Source organism: Arvicola amphibius, chromosome 1 (genome assembly GCF_903992535.2).
Source record: "Arvicola amphibius chromosome 1, mArvAmp1.2, whole genome shotgun sequence".
NCBI classification, from domain to species: domain Eukaryota; kingdom Metazoa; phylum Chordata; class Mammalia; order Rodentia; family Cricetidae; genus Arvicola; species Arvicola amphibius.
The window spans coordinates 48,178,889-48,192,373 of record NC_052047.1 but is presented as its reverse complement, the minus strand read 5'-3'; the positions used below and the strand labels follow the sequence as shown (position 1 = coordinate 48,192,373).

At 39.8% G+C, this 13,485-nt stretch overlaps 1 protein-coding gene across 7 annotated transcripts in view; it reads right to left on the bottom strand.

Annotated features, from left to right (window-relative positions):
- The window catches only part of Sepsecs (Sep (O-phosphoserine) tRNA:Sec (selenocysteine) tRNA synthase), a 28,920-nt gene extending 18,516 nt beyond the window's left edge, over nt 1–10,404 (bottom strand). For 4 of the 7 annotated variants that reach the window (XM_038318503.1, XM_038318522.1, XM_038318512.1 and 1 more), the window contains exons 1-6: nt 10,248–10,404; nt 9,438–9,592; nt 6,734–6,852; nt 6,258–6,416; nt 4,723–4,876; nt 1,168–1,270 (exon numbers count right to left, since the gene is read on the bottom strand). In XM_038318503.1, coding sequence (XP_038174431.1) covers nt 1,168–1,270; nt 4,723–4,876; nt 6,258–6,416; nt 6,734–6,852; nt 9,438–9,592; nt 10,248–10,361 — 804 coding nt within the window. In that variant the 5' untranslated portion in view covers nt 10,362–10,404. Of the gene's footprint in view, nt 1–1,167; nt 1,271–4,722; nt 4,877–6,257; nt 6,417–6,733; nt 6,853–9,437; nt 9,593–10,086; nt 10,139–10,247 lie in introns of those variants that run through there. The other 3 variants (XM_038318485.2, XM_038318494.2, XM_038318539.2) reach the window with 3 other exon arrangements.
- Between the last annotated feature and the right edge of the window lie 3,081 nt (nt 10,405–13,485).

Genomic DNA, 13,485 nt, shown 5'->3' with positions numbered 1-13,485 from the left:
ACCCTGACAGCCCTGGTTCTAGCTCTGGAACCACATGGTTGAGGAAAGAACGGACTCCTACAAGTTGTCCTCTGACCTCCTTATGCATATTATGACACACGTGTGAGCTTGAACACTCACACAAATAAATGTAGTAATTTTCTTGTACTAGGAATTAGAAGAAGAGGAAAGGAGGGGCAATTCAATAAAAGTGAGCACTCATGTAAAGTGTTCTCGCCAGTTCCAGCACAGAACACTGTGTCCCTTTCTTCTGCTCCATCCGCACCAAACACGATCCACCTAGACCTGTGAGGCTGCCTTGAAAAGTCAAGGAATGATGAAAAGACAGCAAAGGAAAGGTAAGAGCGAAGAGTAAAGGTCATAGGGCAGCAGCAAATAGAAGAGTCTTTAGATCCTGGAAAATATTTAAATGTTTTGTATTTTTTTTAAGATTTGAAAATATGTTTATGTGTTTACATGGTTCACTCTCACTCTTCCTGTTTTCTTTTCTCTATATAAAATATAATCATCAATAATATAATTCAATACATTAGAAAAATGAGCATCCAGGGTTTAAAAAAATCTCAGAAAGTTAAGAATGCTACTGAAATCTTTCTGTGTTGATTCAGGACCATCAAAGCTATTTCCAGGGGCAGGAGAAATGGCTCATCCAGGAAGAACACTTGTTGTGCAACCATGAGGACCAGAGTTTGAAGCCCAGAACCCATGTAACGGGTCAGGCGTTTCATGCACACCTAAAACTCTAGCTCCAAAAAGGGTGAAGACAGGAGGATCACTGGGGCTTGCTGACTTCCAGCCTGCTTGAGAACATTCAACCTACAGGTTCAGAGCGACTCCACCTTGAAGGAACAGGAGAACAACAGAAGGACCCTCTTCTGGCCCCAACTGCACAAATAAGCACACACACACAGACATATAGGTATGCATACGCTTACACATACAGACACGTGTATGCACACAAAATAGATGCATAAAAAAATCTTTAAAAGTTACTATTCAATTACCATTAGAGTACCAAGGAACAATGAATGACCTTTACCAAGAGATTACTGGATACAAGTTTCTAATGCTCCCCAAAGTAGAGAGAGTTAAATAACTTTCACTATATTAGACTGTAGGAAAAAAAGTCATAATCCTATAGTATATAATATTAATATAATAAATCACCTGCTGAATGAGATGCATGCACTTGGAAGACTGTAATCCATAAGCGTTGTTGACTACATGCGGAATGTCATAATTAGCACAAATCACAGCCAGTTCTTCTAATCTATAAACATAAACATTTACAGAAAGACATACTCATACTGTGCTTTATAATAATTATGGAAAGTTTTTATCAATAGTGTTAAAGTATATTAGGGAAAGAGAGAAGGGGATGACAAACTGAATTCCCTCTGTAATATCTTTGTATATAATTCATCAGCCTGGAAATACACAGCAAGCACTTTACAAAACCTTAGAAAACCTTTCAATGTTACTAATAAATGAAGGAAAAACATATTTAGAAAAGCTTATGACTTGATACACAGAGGCACTGTGAGTGTGAGGTCAGCCTAGTCTACACAGCAAGTTCCAGGCCAGCCAGGCTACATAGTGAGACCCTGTCTCAAAGAAAAACAAAACAAAAGTTTACAATGGTAACTTTTCAATAATTTCCAAATTTCTTACAAAGCACAGAGATTAGATGATGCTTCAAAAAGGGCTGCGATTCCCCTTCTTACTGCTTTGACTACTCACCATACTGAAGCTAGTACTGAGAAAATAAATAAGCATATCTGGAAACCTTAAGAAATCTCACAAAATTTACAAACTACACTTTCAAGTAGACCTTAATTTTAAAAAGACAAAAAGGGGGTGGGGGGTGAGGCAACTACAACCTTCCTGTACCAAAACTCACTGACATTGTCTAACAACTTGGATATATCCTTTAAAATACTGTGGCTTAAAAATCTACCCTTCTTTACTCTTTCATTTGACACCTCTCATAAAAAGACATTTAAAAGTCTAATTTATATTAAGTTTGGTAATGAACCACAATACAGCAGAGGTTCCTTCTCAAAACCCAATACTACTTGTGACTAAAGTCTCCTATAAAACATCGTCAGTACACTGCAAAACTATAACTAAATCCTGTGATGCAACAAAATTGATTTCTAAAAAGAAGTTTGGTTTCACAAATAGAATTTGGAAGCAAAGCATTTCTATGCTTCTTTCCAAAAGGAGATACTTAAAATACATGGCACAAAAAAGCAGAAGTGAACTTGAGGCCAGCTAATTCTATACAGTAAATTCCAGGCCAATCAGAGATACACAGCAAGACCCTGTCTCAAGTAAGTAAATAAAGGAGTGGTATGCATGAGATATCTTTTTTCCTAGACGTGAACAAGTTTTAAAACTATAAATGGGAATAAGATCATGTTCATTGCCAGAAACTTTCAATTTGCTTCCTTTAAGTATTATGAACTGTTGTTTGGATGATAATGGCCCCATAGACTCATAAATTTGATTGCTTAGTCATCAGGGAGTAGCATTACTTGAGAAGGAATAGGAGGTGTAGCCTGTTGGAGATGTGTCACTGGGGATGGGCTCTGAGGTTTCAGAAGCACAAGCCAGGCCAGTGTCTCTTCTTGCTGCCTGCGATCTGGATATAGGATTCTCAGCTACTGCTCCAGCACCAGGTCTAGAGCTGCAAGTCACCATGCTCCCTGTCATGATGACAATGGACTGAACCTCTGAAACTGTAAGAAAGCCCCAATTGAATGTTTTCCTTTATGAGAGCTGCTGTGATCATGGTGTCTCTTCACAGCAATAGAACACTGACTAAGATATGAATAAAACAATCTTTAGGGCTGGAGACATGGATCAATCAGTCAGTAAAGTGCTTGCCTTGCAAGCATGAGGACCTGAGTTCAATTCCCCAGAACCCACATTAAGAAGTCAGGCAAGGCAGTGTGTGCCTATAATCCCAGCACCAGGCAAGCAGAGACAGGATGATTGCTGGGGCTCAAGTGCTAGCCACGGAACTGAAACAGGGAGCTGCAGGTTCAGTGAGAGACCCTGTCTCAAAGAATAAAGTGCAGAGTAATAGAGGAAGATGCCTAAAATCAACCATTGGGGCACAAACACAAACACACACACAAGCAAGCACACACACGCACACATCTGTCTCACAATCAATACCAAAATTTCTTCTGTTACTAACAAAATAGAATTGGAACACACATAAATATATTCTTCAGAAGATAAAAGGCATGTTTTTCATGTGTTCTCTAGTGAAAGGATTCCCTAAAGTACAACAAACCTGTAAGTAGCTTTTAAATGATCTAAATTAATCAGATGTGTTAACAGGACATAAAAGAGGTATTAAATGAAAGGCAAAAAAAAGCAGGAAACAGATTTTCCACGTGAATTCCACTGTATTCTAAATCAGAAGCTAATTTTAATAGCTATCAAAAGTGACATTCTTTTAATATTCCTTTTACATGGATTTCTTACTCAATACTTCTCAATAATTAACCAATAAAAACAAAATAAATGCTATATCATTAAAATTAAGATTATAAAATCAGAAGATCAAATACACTAACTTTATACTGCCATTTTCATAACCTCACTCATCAAAAGCAATCATTACATCATACAACAAAAAGTGACAAGTGACAACCTGCCCACTACTGAATTCTCTGGAATCTTTTCTATCAGGTGTGTGTGTAAAACACAACGTCACACACTGACAATATGGCTCAAAATGAAGCGAAACTCCACAGAGAAAAATAATTCAGCTAATACAAACATCCACATGCTTGCTGCTTAGAAATTTAAAATGATTGGTCATTAATAAACTACTACAGAATATGCAATATAATTTTAAAACAGAATTCATAGGCTCATGAATGACCGAAGGCAAATTTTCAAGAGTATGGCTTCAATATGATCTTTCAAAATTTGCCTGTAAAATAATAAAAAGTTAACATGTGGCTATCACTGCCAAACCATGAGTCCACAAACACAAAAGCTTAGCAACCAGAGTCCAAAGTCAACACAATTCTTATTAATTATTAGCACTTCTGTTAAAGATGTTGAAATGAGAACAAACCAGAGCTTCTGGCAAAAACAGAAATTCCTGTCAATAAACTTAAGCCCTATGACATTTTCAAAAAAAAATCAAAAAAAACAAAAACAAAAACTGTGGCTATCCTTTAGAAAAATGAACATCTGCCACCCCCATGGTTTTAATTTTCTAATTTATATTATCATCAACCACGTTACATATCTAGCTTAATTTCCCAATCAAAAACATGTAAATAATCCTAAAATACTTTATTTATAATCTGTTAGTAACGATCATTCCTACTTAGTAAATGAATTGCAAAGGCAAAGAGACAGTGATGGGGAAAACTACTAAGCCAGCGATTCACTTGGGAAGGCTGAAGCAGTGAGGGCAACAACAGTGAGAGACTGAAAGCGGCAAGGACAAGAAAGCAGACAAGTAAGGTGCACTAAGATTTGGATAGGGGATCTCCACCTTCACACCAGCTGTTATTCCTTCAGCATCAAACTTCTCCAAACCACTACAATACGTATCCCCAGGATTAACTTATTCTCTTAGGCCAGTACATTCACTACTTCCTACCAAGTGTTATCTCGTCGTGCTTGGGAATTAGTGGACAAGGTTTATTCAAAAGAGCATCTAAAGACCAATATTCACAAGTCAGTTACCTATCAGGCACCCTTGGAGCAAAACAGGATGTAGTAGAATGAATGCACAGAATATGATCAGGCCCGAGTTCCCGGACTTTAGCCTCCACGGCATTCAGGTCAGTACGCAGCTCGTCACCTTCCAAAACATTTTCAATCACCACTGGTTCAAAACCTAACCAAGTCAACCAGAAATCTAAACATTAGTGTCAATTAAATGCAAGATGATTCCAGAACTCTAAGAAGCAATGCAATTGTACAAAAGAACTCTAAATATTTATTTCACTAACAAGCTTTTCCTCTAGTAATAAAGATGGCGGCTCAGTATATAGTTTGAATGTAATTGGCCCCCATAAGCTCATAAGTAGTGGCCCTATTAGGAGGTGTGGCTTTATGGGAGTAGGAAGTGTGTCACTGTGGGGTGGGCTTTGAGGTCTCATTTATGCTCAAGCCTCGCACAGTATCTCAGACCACTTCCTGTTACTTGGGCGTCCAGATGTAAGACTCTCGGCTACTTTTCAGCATCATGTCTGTCTGCATGCCACCATGTTGCAGCATGATAATGGACTAAACCTCTGAAATGTAAGCCACCCCAATTAAATGTTTGCCTTTTTAAAAGTTTCTGTGGTCATGATGTCTCTTCACAGCAAAAGAAACTCTAACTAAGACAATCAGAACTGACATTAATCAGAAACAAGACAAAAGGGTGTGAAGAACAACCAGCAACCAGACTGGATCTTTAGCACTGTGAAATGAAAAGGAATGGAGTCTATAAAATAAGGAACACACATGTTAACCAGAAGCCTACAGAAGTTAATTGCTCAGGTGTTTTGATAACCAAAAAGATGACTAGTCCAGCTCAAGTTCTGAAAAAAAAAAAAAAAAAAAAATGAAGCCTACTCATTCTCTGGGAACATTTCAATTTCGCTTGAGTTTACATTTTTCAGAGACAGACGTAAATGATAATAAAATACAAATGCTAAAATAAATAAACCATACCCATAAACTTTGTGTTTCACTGCTAAACAAAACTATAAATTTCAGTCACCTGGAGATCACTGACCCATCTTATGGCCCAAGAGTCCTTCAGATTTTTTTTAAGATTTATTTATTTATTATGTATACAACATTCTTTCTGCGTGTGTGCCTGAAGGCCAGAAGATGGCACCAGATCTCATTACAGATGGTTGTGAGCCACCATGTGGTTGCTGGGAATTGAACTCAGGACCTCTGGAAGAACAGCCAATGCTCTTAACCTCTGAGCCATCTCTCCAGCCCAAGTCCTTCAGATTTTTAACTGAAATATTGCACTTAACCAGCATATAATTAAAGATGACCCCACAAATAATTATGTAAACTTTAATGGTAAATGTAAGTATACATAAGCTTACAAATTGCTAAAACAAAATATGTGCTAAGTTTTATGAATACTTTACTGAAATTTCTTTAAAGCATGAATATGGAGTACATTTAATTTTTCATTTACCTATCTCTATATAAAAATCTGAGTTTCCCACTGGATGTTTAAAGCATTACATATGCTGCATTTCTTTTACCTGCAGTGACCATGGACTTAAAGCAGGACTTCTGGTCTATCCGCGGCCATATGATATACTTGGCCTTAGGTCTTTTGTGTCGCAATGTTAAGAAACACAAGGTTAGACTCATACCAGTTGCCATAGGAACTACAAAGCAATTGGCCACGGAATGAACACCTACAAATAAGAAATAAAGCAATTTATTATCTCATAAACCAAACAAAACATGAAAAGCCAACATCCTTCTGGAAGAAATGATAAATTTGGTTCATAAAATAACATGGACTGTAACCCTGGTGTTTCTCTTTCTTATTGGCTCTCATGAAAGTCATGGTTAAAAGTCATCCCTGGGGTTGTTTTCTGTCTTGTCTGAAACAGGTTTACATGTGTGCACTTTTAAAAATGCAAATTCATGTTGCTTTAAAGAGATATAAACACAAGAAACTAGTGTGCTGTCTACTCACAAGTCACATTATGATTGACATGATACGTACCGGCCAGCTTGATGACATTAAGCACCAAAGAATTGGTAATTTTGTTCAAGAGGCTAGAGCCTGCAGCTTTTGGTTGCACAGCAGAAATATCACCAGACCGCCCAATTCCATGGATGAACCTAAGCAAAAAATGGACCAAAAACTGTACAAATACATTCAGTGTTCAAGTAATTAATACACATATTTACAACTAAATAACCAAAACCTAGCAGAGACAGTCTTCCACTATTGCACGCACACTTCATAAATGACTAATGTGGAGTAATCCCCAAGGACCACCATATCAATTTCTGTTTTCCTGTTGGTCCTCACCAAGAGACAGTCTAATTCTCTCACCTATCTAAATCCGTATGGGGGGGTGTCCATACTGACTTGGTTGACTCAGAAGTTATTGTCTGGAGCCTAAAGTCTTCATCAGACTTCTTGAGGAGTTTGTTAGTGTGTACTGCCTCTCAAAATCCTCACAGGAAGAGACAAGCTGAGCCCTCAGCCATGTAACCAAGTCATCTTTAGTAGACTGCCGACTCTAACCTTCCACAAAACTACTCTCTTAGCTGACATCTAACAACTACACCGGAAACCCACAACACTGAGCTGCTGAGCTCAGTTAACACACAGAACTGAAGAAATAGTCATCATTTTAAGCCATTAACCTTTAGAGTAATCTGTTTAAAACTACGGTACAGGGAACATCTTATTCCCTCTTCCCTTCCTCCACCACAGCGGGACAGATTCTGACCTGAACAAGATGCTTGCTTCAGAAACTGCCCTCATTTGCTGCTGGTGGTGACAGTAGCCTTTTGAGACGGGATCCCACAGGTAGCACTGGCCACCCTATACTTTAGACCCTCCCCATTTTTGCTAAGTGCTGGGATTACAGACAGTACCACCACCCTTGGCAAAAACTGTTCTAATTTTTTTAAAATTATGTTTCTTGAAAATGAGTGTACAAATCTACTTGTCTTAGATGGCCCTATACACTTACAGATGCCTTTGAATGTTCTTTAAAATAACTCAATCTGTAAACACAATCTCTTACAGTCAGGTAGATCAGAAACTGTGCACTAGTGCTGCACCTCCCTATGAGCACACTTTACGTGTGAGTCTTCTACATATATTACATATGAACCCCGTTACAAGGGCAGCGAGACAGGAAACTTACATCCATACTCATTATCATAGTTCATGTTAAAATCAAATTTTAGTATGCCTCTAAAACTGCACTTTGATTTAAAAAAAATGTTTTTAAGAGTTCATATTTCTCACAGAAAGGGTAGAAGATGGAAATAAGCAACCATATCCAAAAGCACAATCAATTAATAATTAAAGCATTTTTTTGCAGGAGGTGGTGGCTCATGCCTTAAATTCTGGCACTCAGGATGAAGAGGCAGGTGTGGAAGAAAAATTAAACCACTCTTCAAGATGGGTTAAAAAAAACTTTCAAAACTAATGCAAATAATGTAATCATCTAATACACCCATTCCTCCATCGATTGCAACAAAAAGAAGTACTTATAAAATGGAATTCAGATACTGATAAACTATGCTCTCAAGTTCATTACTCTCCAATAAAACCTGCAAGTTAAAAAGGAAATATGACTGGGTGTGGTGGCACATGCCTTTAATCCTGCCATTCAGGAGGTAGCGGCAGGTAGAGTTCTATAAATCCAAGGCCAGCCTGATCTACAAAGTGAGTTCCCGAACAGCCACAGTGACACAGTGAGACTCTGTCTTTGAAAGTCAAAGAGAGAATTAGACTATCTTGTCAAAAGAAAGACAACTATGATTTATGTCAACTGAAATTACAAAAAAAAGTCTCACCCACATTAAACATTCTATGATTCTATGTCTAAACTTCTATGATTGGGGTAAGCTGGCAAGGTACAGGTTCAGAACCAAAATGTCTCCCCTGTGTGTGGGCTGTCACCTCCATGACTATTAGGTAAATCCTTCTGGAACGTACAGAGACCCTGGAATGGATTTCACCTACCCAGAGGCTATCTGATACTTACACTAGGATTGCCTTGCTTTGCTGTAACTGGCCTACCTCCATATTTCTACTAGTGTGTTTTAAAAGTCTTGGTCTGTGATTTAGTATTTTCTTGTTCTGTGACTATTTCATTATAAAAAGCTCATGAAGCCGGGCGGTGGTGGCGCACGCCTTTAATCCCAGCACTCGGGAGGCAGAGACAGGCGGATCTCTGTGAGTTCGAGGCCAGCCTGGTCTACAAGAGCTAGTTCCAGGACAGGCTCTAAAAAAGCTTCAGAGAAACCCTGTCTCGAAAAACCAAAAAAAAAATAAATAAATAAAATAAAATAAAAAGCTCATGAAACTGTTACACCACAACATGATATTTGGGTCACCTGTTACTTGTTAGTATCTTGAGAGGAACTCGGTTTTTTTTTTTTTTTTGTATTGACAATATTAAGCTTTTAGAACCAAGCAGATTTACTAGTTTAAATATTTAGCAGAACACAGCACTGTTGACTATGAAGTGTCTGAAAGGGAAACCATCACATACTGGAACTTCAACTCTGGCATGAAAAGCACCTGCTGGGAGTGTTCCCACGTCCATTTGAAGAGGGGAGAAACTGTGAGTGGAAACTTTAAAATTTACTATGAATACCATAACCATTTTTAAGTTCCTCCCACTCCACCTGGGGGAGGGGCCCAAAGGCTCTCATAACTGGCTTAAGAAACATACCTGTAATGACGACGAGCAACCAAAGCAGAGGCCACTCTCCCTTCCCTTTCTCCCACCCCACAATTACCCAAGAAATTGTTGCTATCCATGACTGCAAGCTCATGCAGAAAGAGCTCAAGTGTGCTTTCATCCCAGCCATCCTCTGGACACTTGCCCTTTAAAAAAAAATGTAAAGATATTTATATTCAGGAAAATTATCGTTCCCTAAAACCCCACACCAATGATTTTTTTAATGTGTTTTGTGTTATGCCCCTTGACTCCTCAAATCAGCAACTATGAAGAAACTGCCAGCTGACCGAACGTTCGTATTCTATTTGACTACAAGCTAGAGACTGAGACTAGATGGAATCCAGACACTTAGGTTTGCTAGGATTCTTAAATCCCAGTTAAGTTAGGTTAACGGTCAAGCGATGCCCTCAATGAGGAGTTTTCAAACTAGAGGCTGACAAACTAGAGATTGAGAATAGAAGGAATCCGGACACTTAGGTTTGCTAGGATTCTTAAATCCCAGTTAAATTAGAGAACGGTCAAAGCGATGCCCTCAGTGAGGAGTTTTCAAACTTCGGGGTTACTGAAGTTCAGCACTGCGGCCAGGAACGAGGCCCGCCTGAGAGGTGGGGCGGAACGCTGCCGGCTGCAGTGCGTTTACCAACATCACGCCATGCCTTCCAGTCCTTGCCTTCCCCGACCGGCCCAGTCTGGCGAAGACCCGGACTTTGGCAGTTCCGTGGACACCGAGGAGCGCGCCGCCCCGCCCCATCCCTGCCCTCCCCGAAGACGCAGAACCCGGGCACCGAGGCAGGGGAGTACCTGCTCTAGAAGCAGCTGGATGAGGTGCTCGTGCGCGCGCCGAGCCTCGCGGCCCTGCCTCACGTACGCCGGCGAAACTCGCCGCTCGCCCGCCGCGAAGCTCTCGGGGTTCATGACGGCGCCCGCAAACTACACGCCGAGGCCCAGGATGCAACGCGCCGCCCGAGCAGTACGGGACGGCCTTGGACCCAAAATACCCCAGGCCGCCGAACTCGGCTTCCGCGCACGTGCAAAGTCGGCTACCCGCGCACTTTGCCCTCCCGTCCCAAACACACACACCTCGCACACTCCACACACCCCACCACTATCACCCTGGAAGTTGTAGAGCTTGTGCATTCCTAAGGGAGTTGGTAAGTTTAGCGGGTTTCAGGCCGGAGGAAAGGAGCGTTGACTTGGGCTAGGTAAACGCTCTCAGAGGCAGGAGCACTGCTAGGTCTTTGAGAGAGGGCAGACAGAAGTGTCCTTGTGTGGGATCCTTAAGAAATGAAGATTTCTGATCTGCTCCAGTCATGTTGTTTCAGTCTTCCCCAGACTGTGTCTTCCAGAAACTTACATCCATGCCTTGATATGTTTCAACATTTACTGCTGCCTGACAACTTTATGAAATGATAGAACCCTACCTACTCCTATGGCGAATTTATCTCGTGGTACCTTTTTCATTTCAAATTATGTGATAATCTGCAGTAGTAGAATCCATCACCCTACTATTGGAAGAAGAGCCCCGGAAATGTCTTCCCTGAGTTCTGAAGCTTTCTGTACTTCATTTAGATCTACAGAATTCCTTTGAGAACTTTGTACTGACACTACTTACTCATGAATAATGTATCTTTAGAATGTAGTACTCTACACAATGAAAGAATTCACCAATGGCAGAACATATGTATTTGCGTGTCAGCGAGACAGCAAACATGGCTTATGAATTCCCCATGACTCTGAGATGTTTGAGGGGAGAAAAGTTTCTCATCTGTGTTGGAACCCACAACCAAAATGGACAAGAAGTCCAGGGATTCTGTGATGCACTCCTGTTTCTTAGGTTGACAGCCAGACAAAAGTAAAGGCCCATTTGAAAAGAAGGCATATGTGGAAAATAATTAAAATGTTCTGAGAGGTCTGGTGCCAAACCAGAATCTTTACCCATTAATAATCCTTGACCATATAAAGGTCACAGCTCTTCTGCCATTCAAAGACTCCATTGTACAGTACCGGTGTTTCATCCCTTGCCTTTGATAAGAAAAAATAGGGGAAGTATAGTTGGACCTTTTACTGAGTTAATCTATGGGCCTCCAAGGGCAGTTGCTTGGGGCTATCAGATGTCTTCAAAGGATATCACGTGTCTTTATGAAGTCACTCATTGTAACATAGACAAATTGGTCCCTTTCCCAAGTCAACATTAGTTGTGAAGCTGTACAAATATCACTGAGGTCAACTGAGGATCACGTGTAACCTGCCTACAACATAGTCTAGGAAAAATCTAAATAGTGGACTGTGACCTCACTAGCCTTTACACCACTTTTAGATTGACTTTTAAAATACCTTCTAGCTATTGTATGTCTCTTTTCAGGGTAGTCTACAGTATTTCCTTGCCAAAAGCAACAACCTTGACAGTCACTGAAAGTTATCTGATTTTTTTTAACCTGGGTCAGAGGAAGGAAGGAGGGAGGGAGGAAGAGAGGAAGGGAAGGAAGGAAGAAAAAGAAAAAATCCTGCTAGGCAGTGATGGCCCACACTTTTAATCCCAGCACTCAGTAGGGCACAGACAGATCTCTGTGAGCTTGAGGCCAGCCTGGTCTACAGAGTGACCAGAACAGCCAGGGCTGCACACTGAGGAAACCCTGTCTTGAAAATTAAAAAAAAAAAAAAAAAAAACTCAGTAGTGACCAAGACATATACATCATGTAATTCTACTGTAAGGCATTATCCCTTACTCAGTCGCAATTCTGATGACTGTGCAATCTTTACTGGAAACTTTACTGCCCTTGAAACTCTTTTTGATGAGTGAATGATATCCTCACATTAAATTAGCAAAACTTTAAGACATCCTTAAGTTTTCTAGGCCAAAGGTAAACACCACATCCATAAATCTATATGACTGTGTACTTCATTATTCTAAAGATATACAGGTTATTTCCTATGAATCATTGGCTGGAAGTTTCATAATTAGAGATTTCACCTCTAGTAATAGAATCTGCCCTACCACACATAGATATAATAAAATTGTACAGGATTCATGTTCAATATGTAGCCCTATTGCCAGACCACTCTCTTAGTATTCTCACTTCTTCCCAAGCGGCCTCTTCATCGTGATCTTCAACAAAGAAAGCTCATGTCTTAAAGGAGATAGAAATATTGTTCTTGGGCTTCATTGGAATGAGTCTTATTAGGTACAGTCAACATCAAATACTAGAGTGAAATTTCAGAGAATCAGTCTTTGGACTCTTTCACAATTAGAGAAGCAATATGGAGCAACTACTACAGATGTCAGTAGAATGGTTTCTCAAAAACATAAAAATAAAGGCTGGACCAAGGAGCTTATGTCTTTGATTCCCAGCCCTTGAAGGCAGAGAGGCAGATCTCTGTGAGTCTGAAGCTAGCCCAGTCTATGTAGAAAATTCCAGACCAGCCAGAACTATGTGGTAAAACCCTGTCTCCAAAAGCAAGAAAAGCCTTAGAAGTAGTACCGTAGGGCTGCCACCAGACACTTGCACATCCGCATCTATAGCTGCACCAGTTATAATATTTAGGAAATTAAAAACCAGCTTATATGTCCATCAGGAAATAAATGGATAAATATATTTGGAGTATATATACCTAGTGGAATTTTATCCAGGCATAAAGAAAAGCTAAATCATAACATTTTTATGAAGATGGATAAAATTGAAAACTATTATTCAGGGGGAAAAAGCCAAATTCAGAAAGATAAATATGGCATTTTCTTCATATTTGATCATAGATTTTAATACATATACATATATATGAAGGTGGTAGATACAGAACAAAGAAAGGATTCGTGAAAATGAGAAAAAGAAATCTTAAGGGGGAAGTGTAATGGGGAGACCACTCAAGAAGACCACTCAGATACAGTATAGTCAATTAAAAGTCTTTATTCCGACTGTCTGGGACTACACTCAGGTATGTGGGACGCAAGTATAGCCCCAAGTATATAGAGCAAACAGCTTTAAAAGGCAAAAACCAACTTGGGTTATTTTGCTTGGCAGTTGCAGTGGGAGGTTTTGTGCAA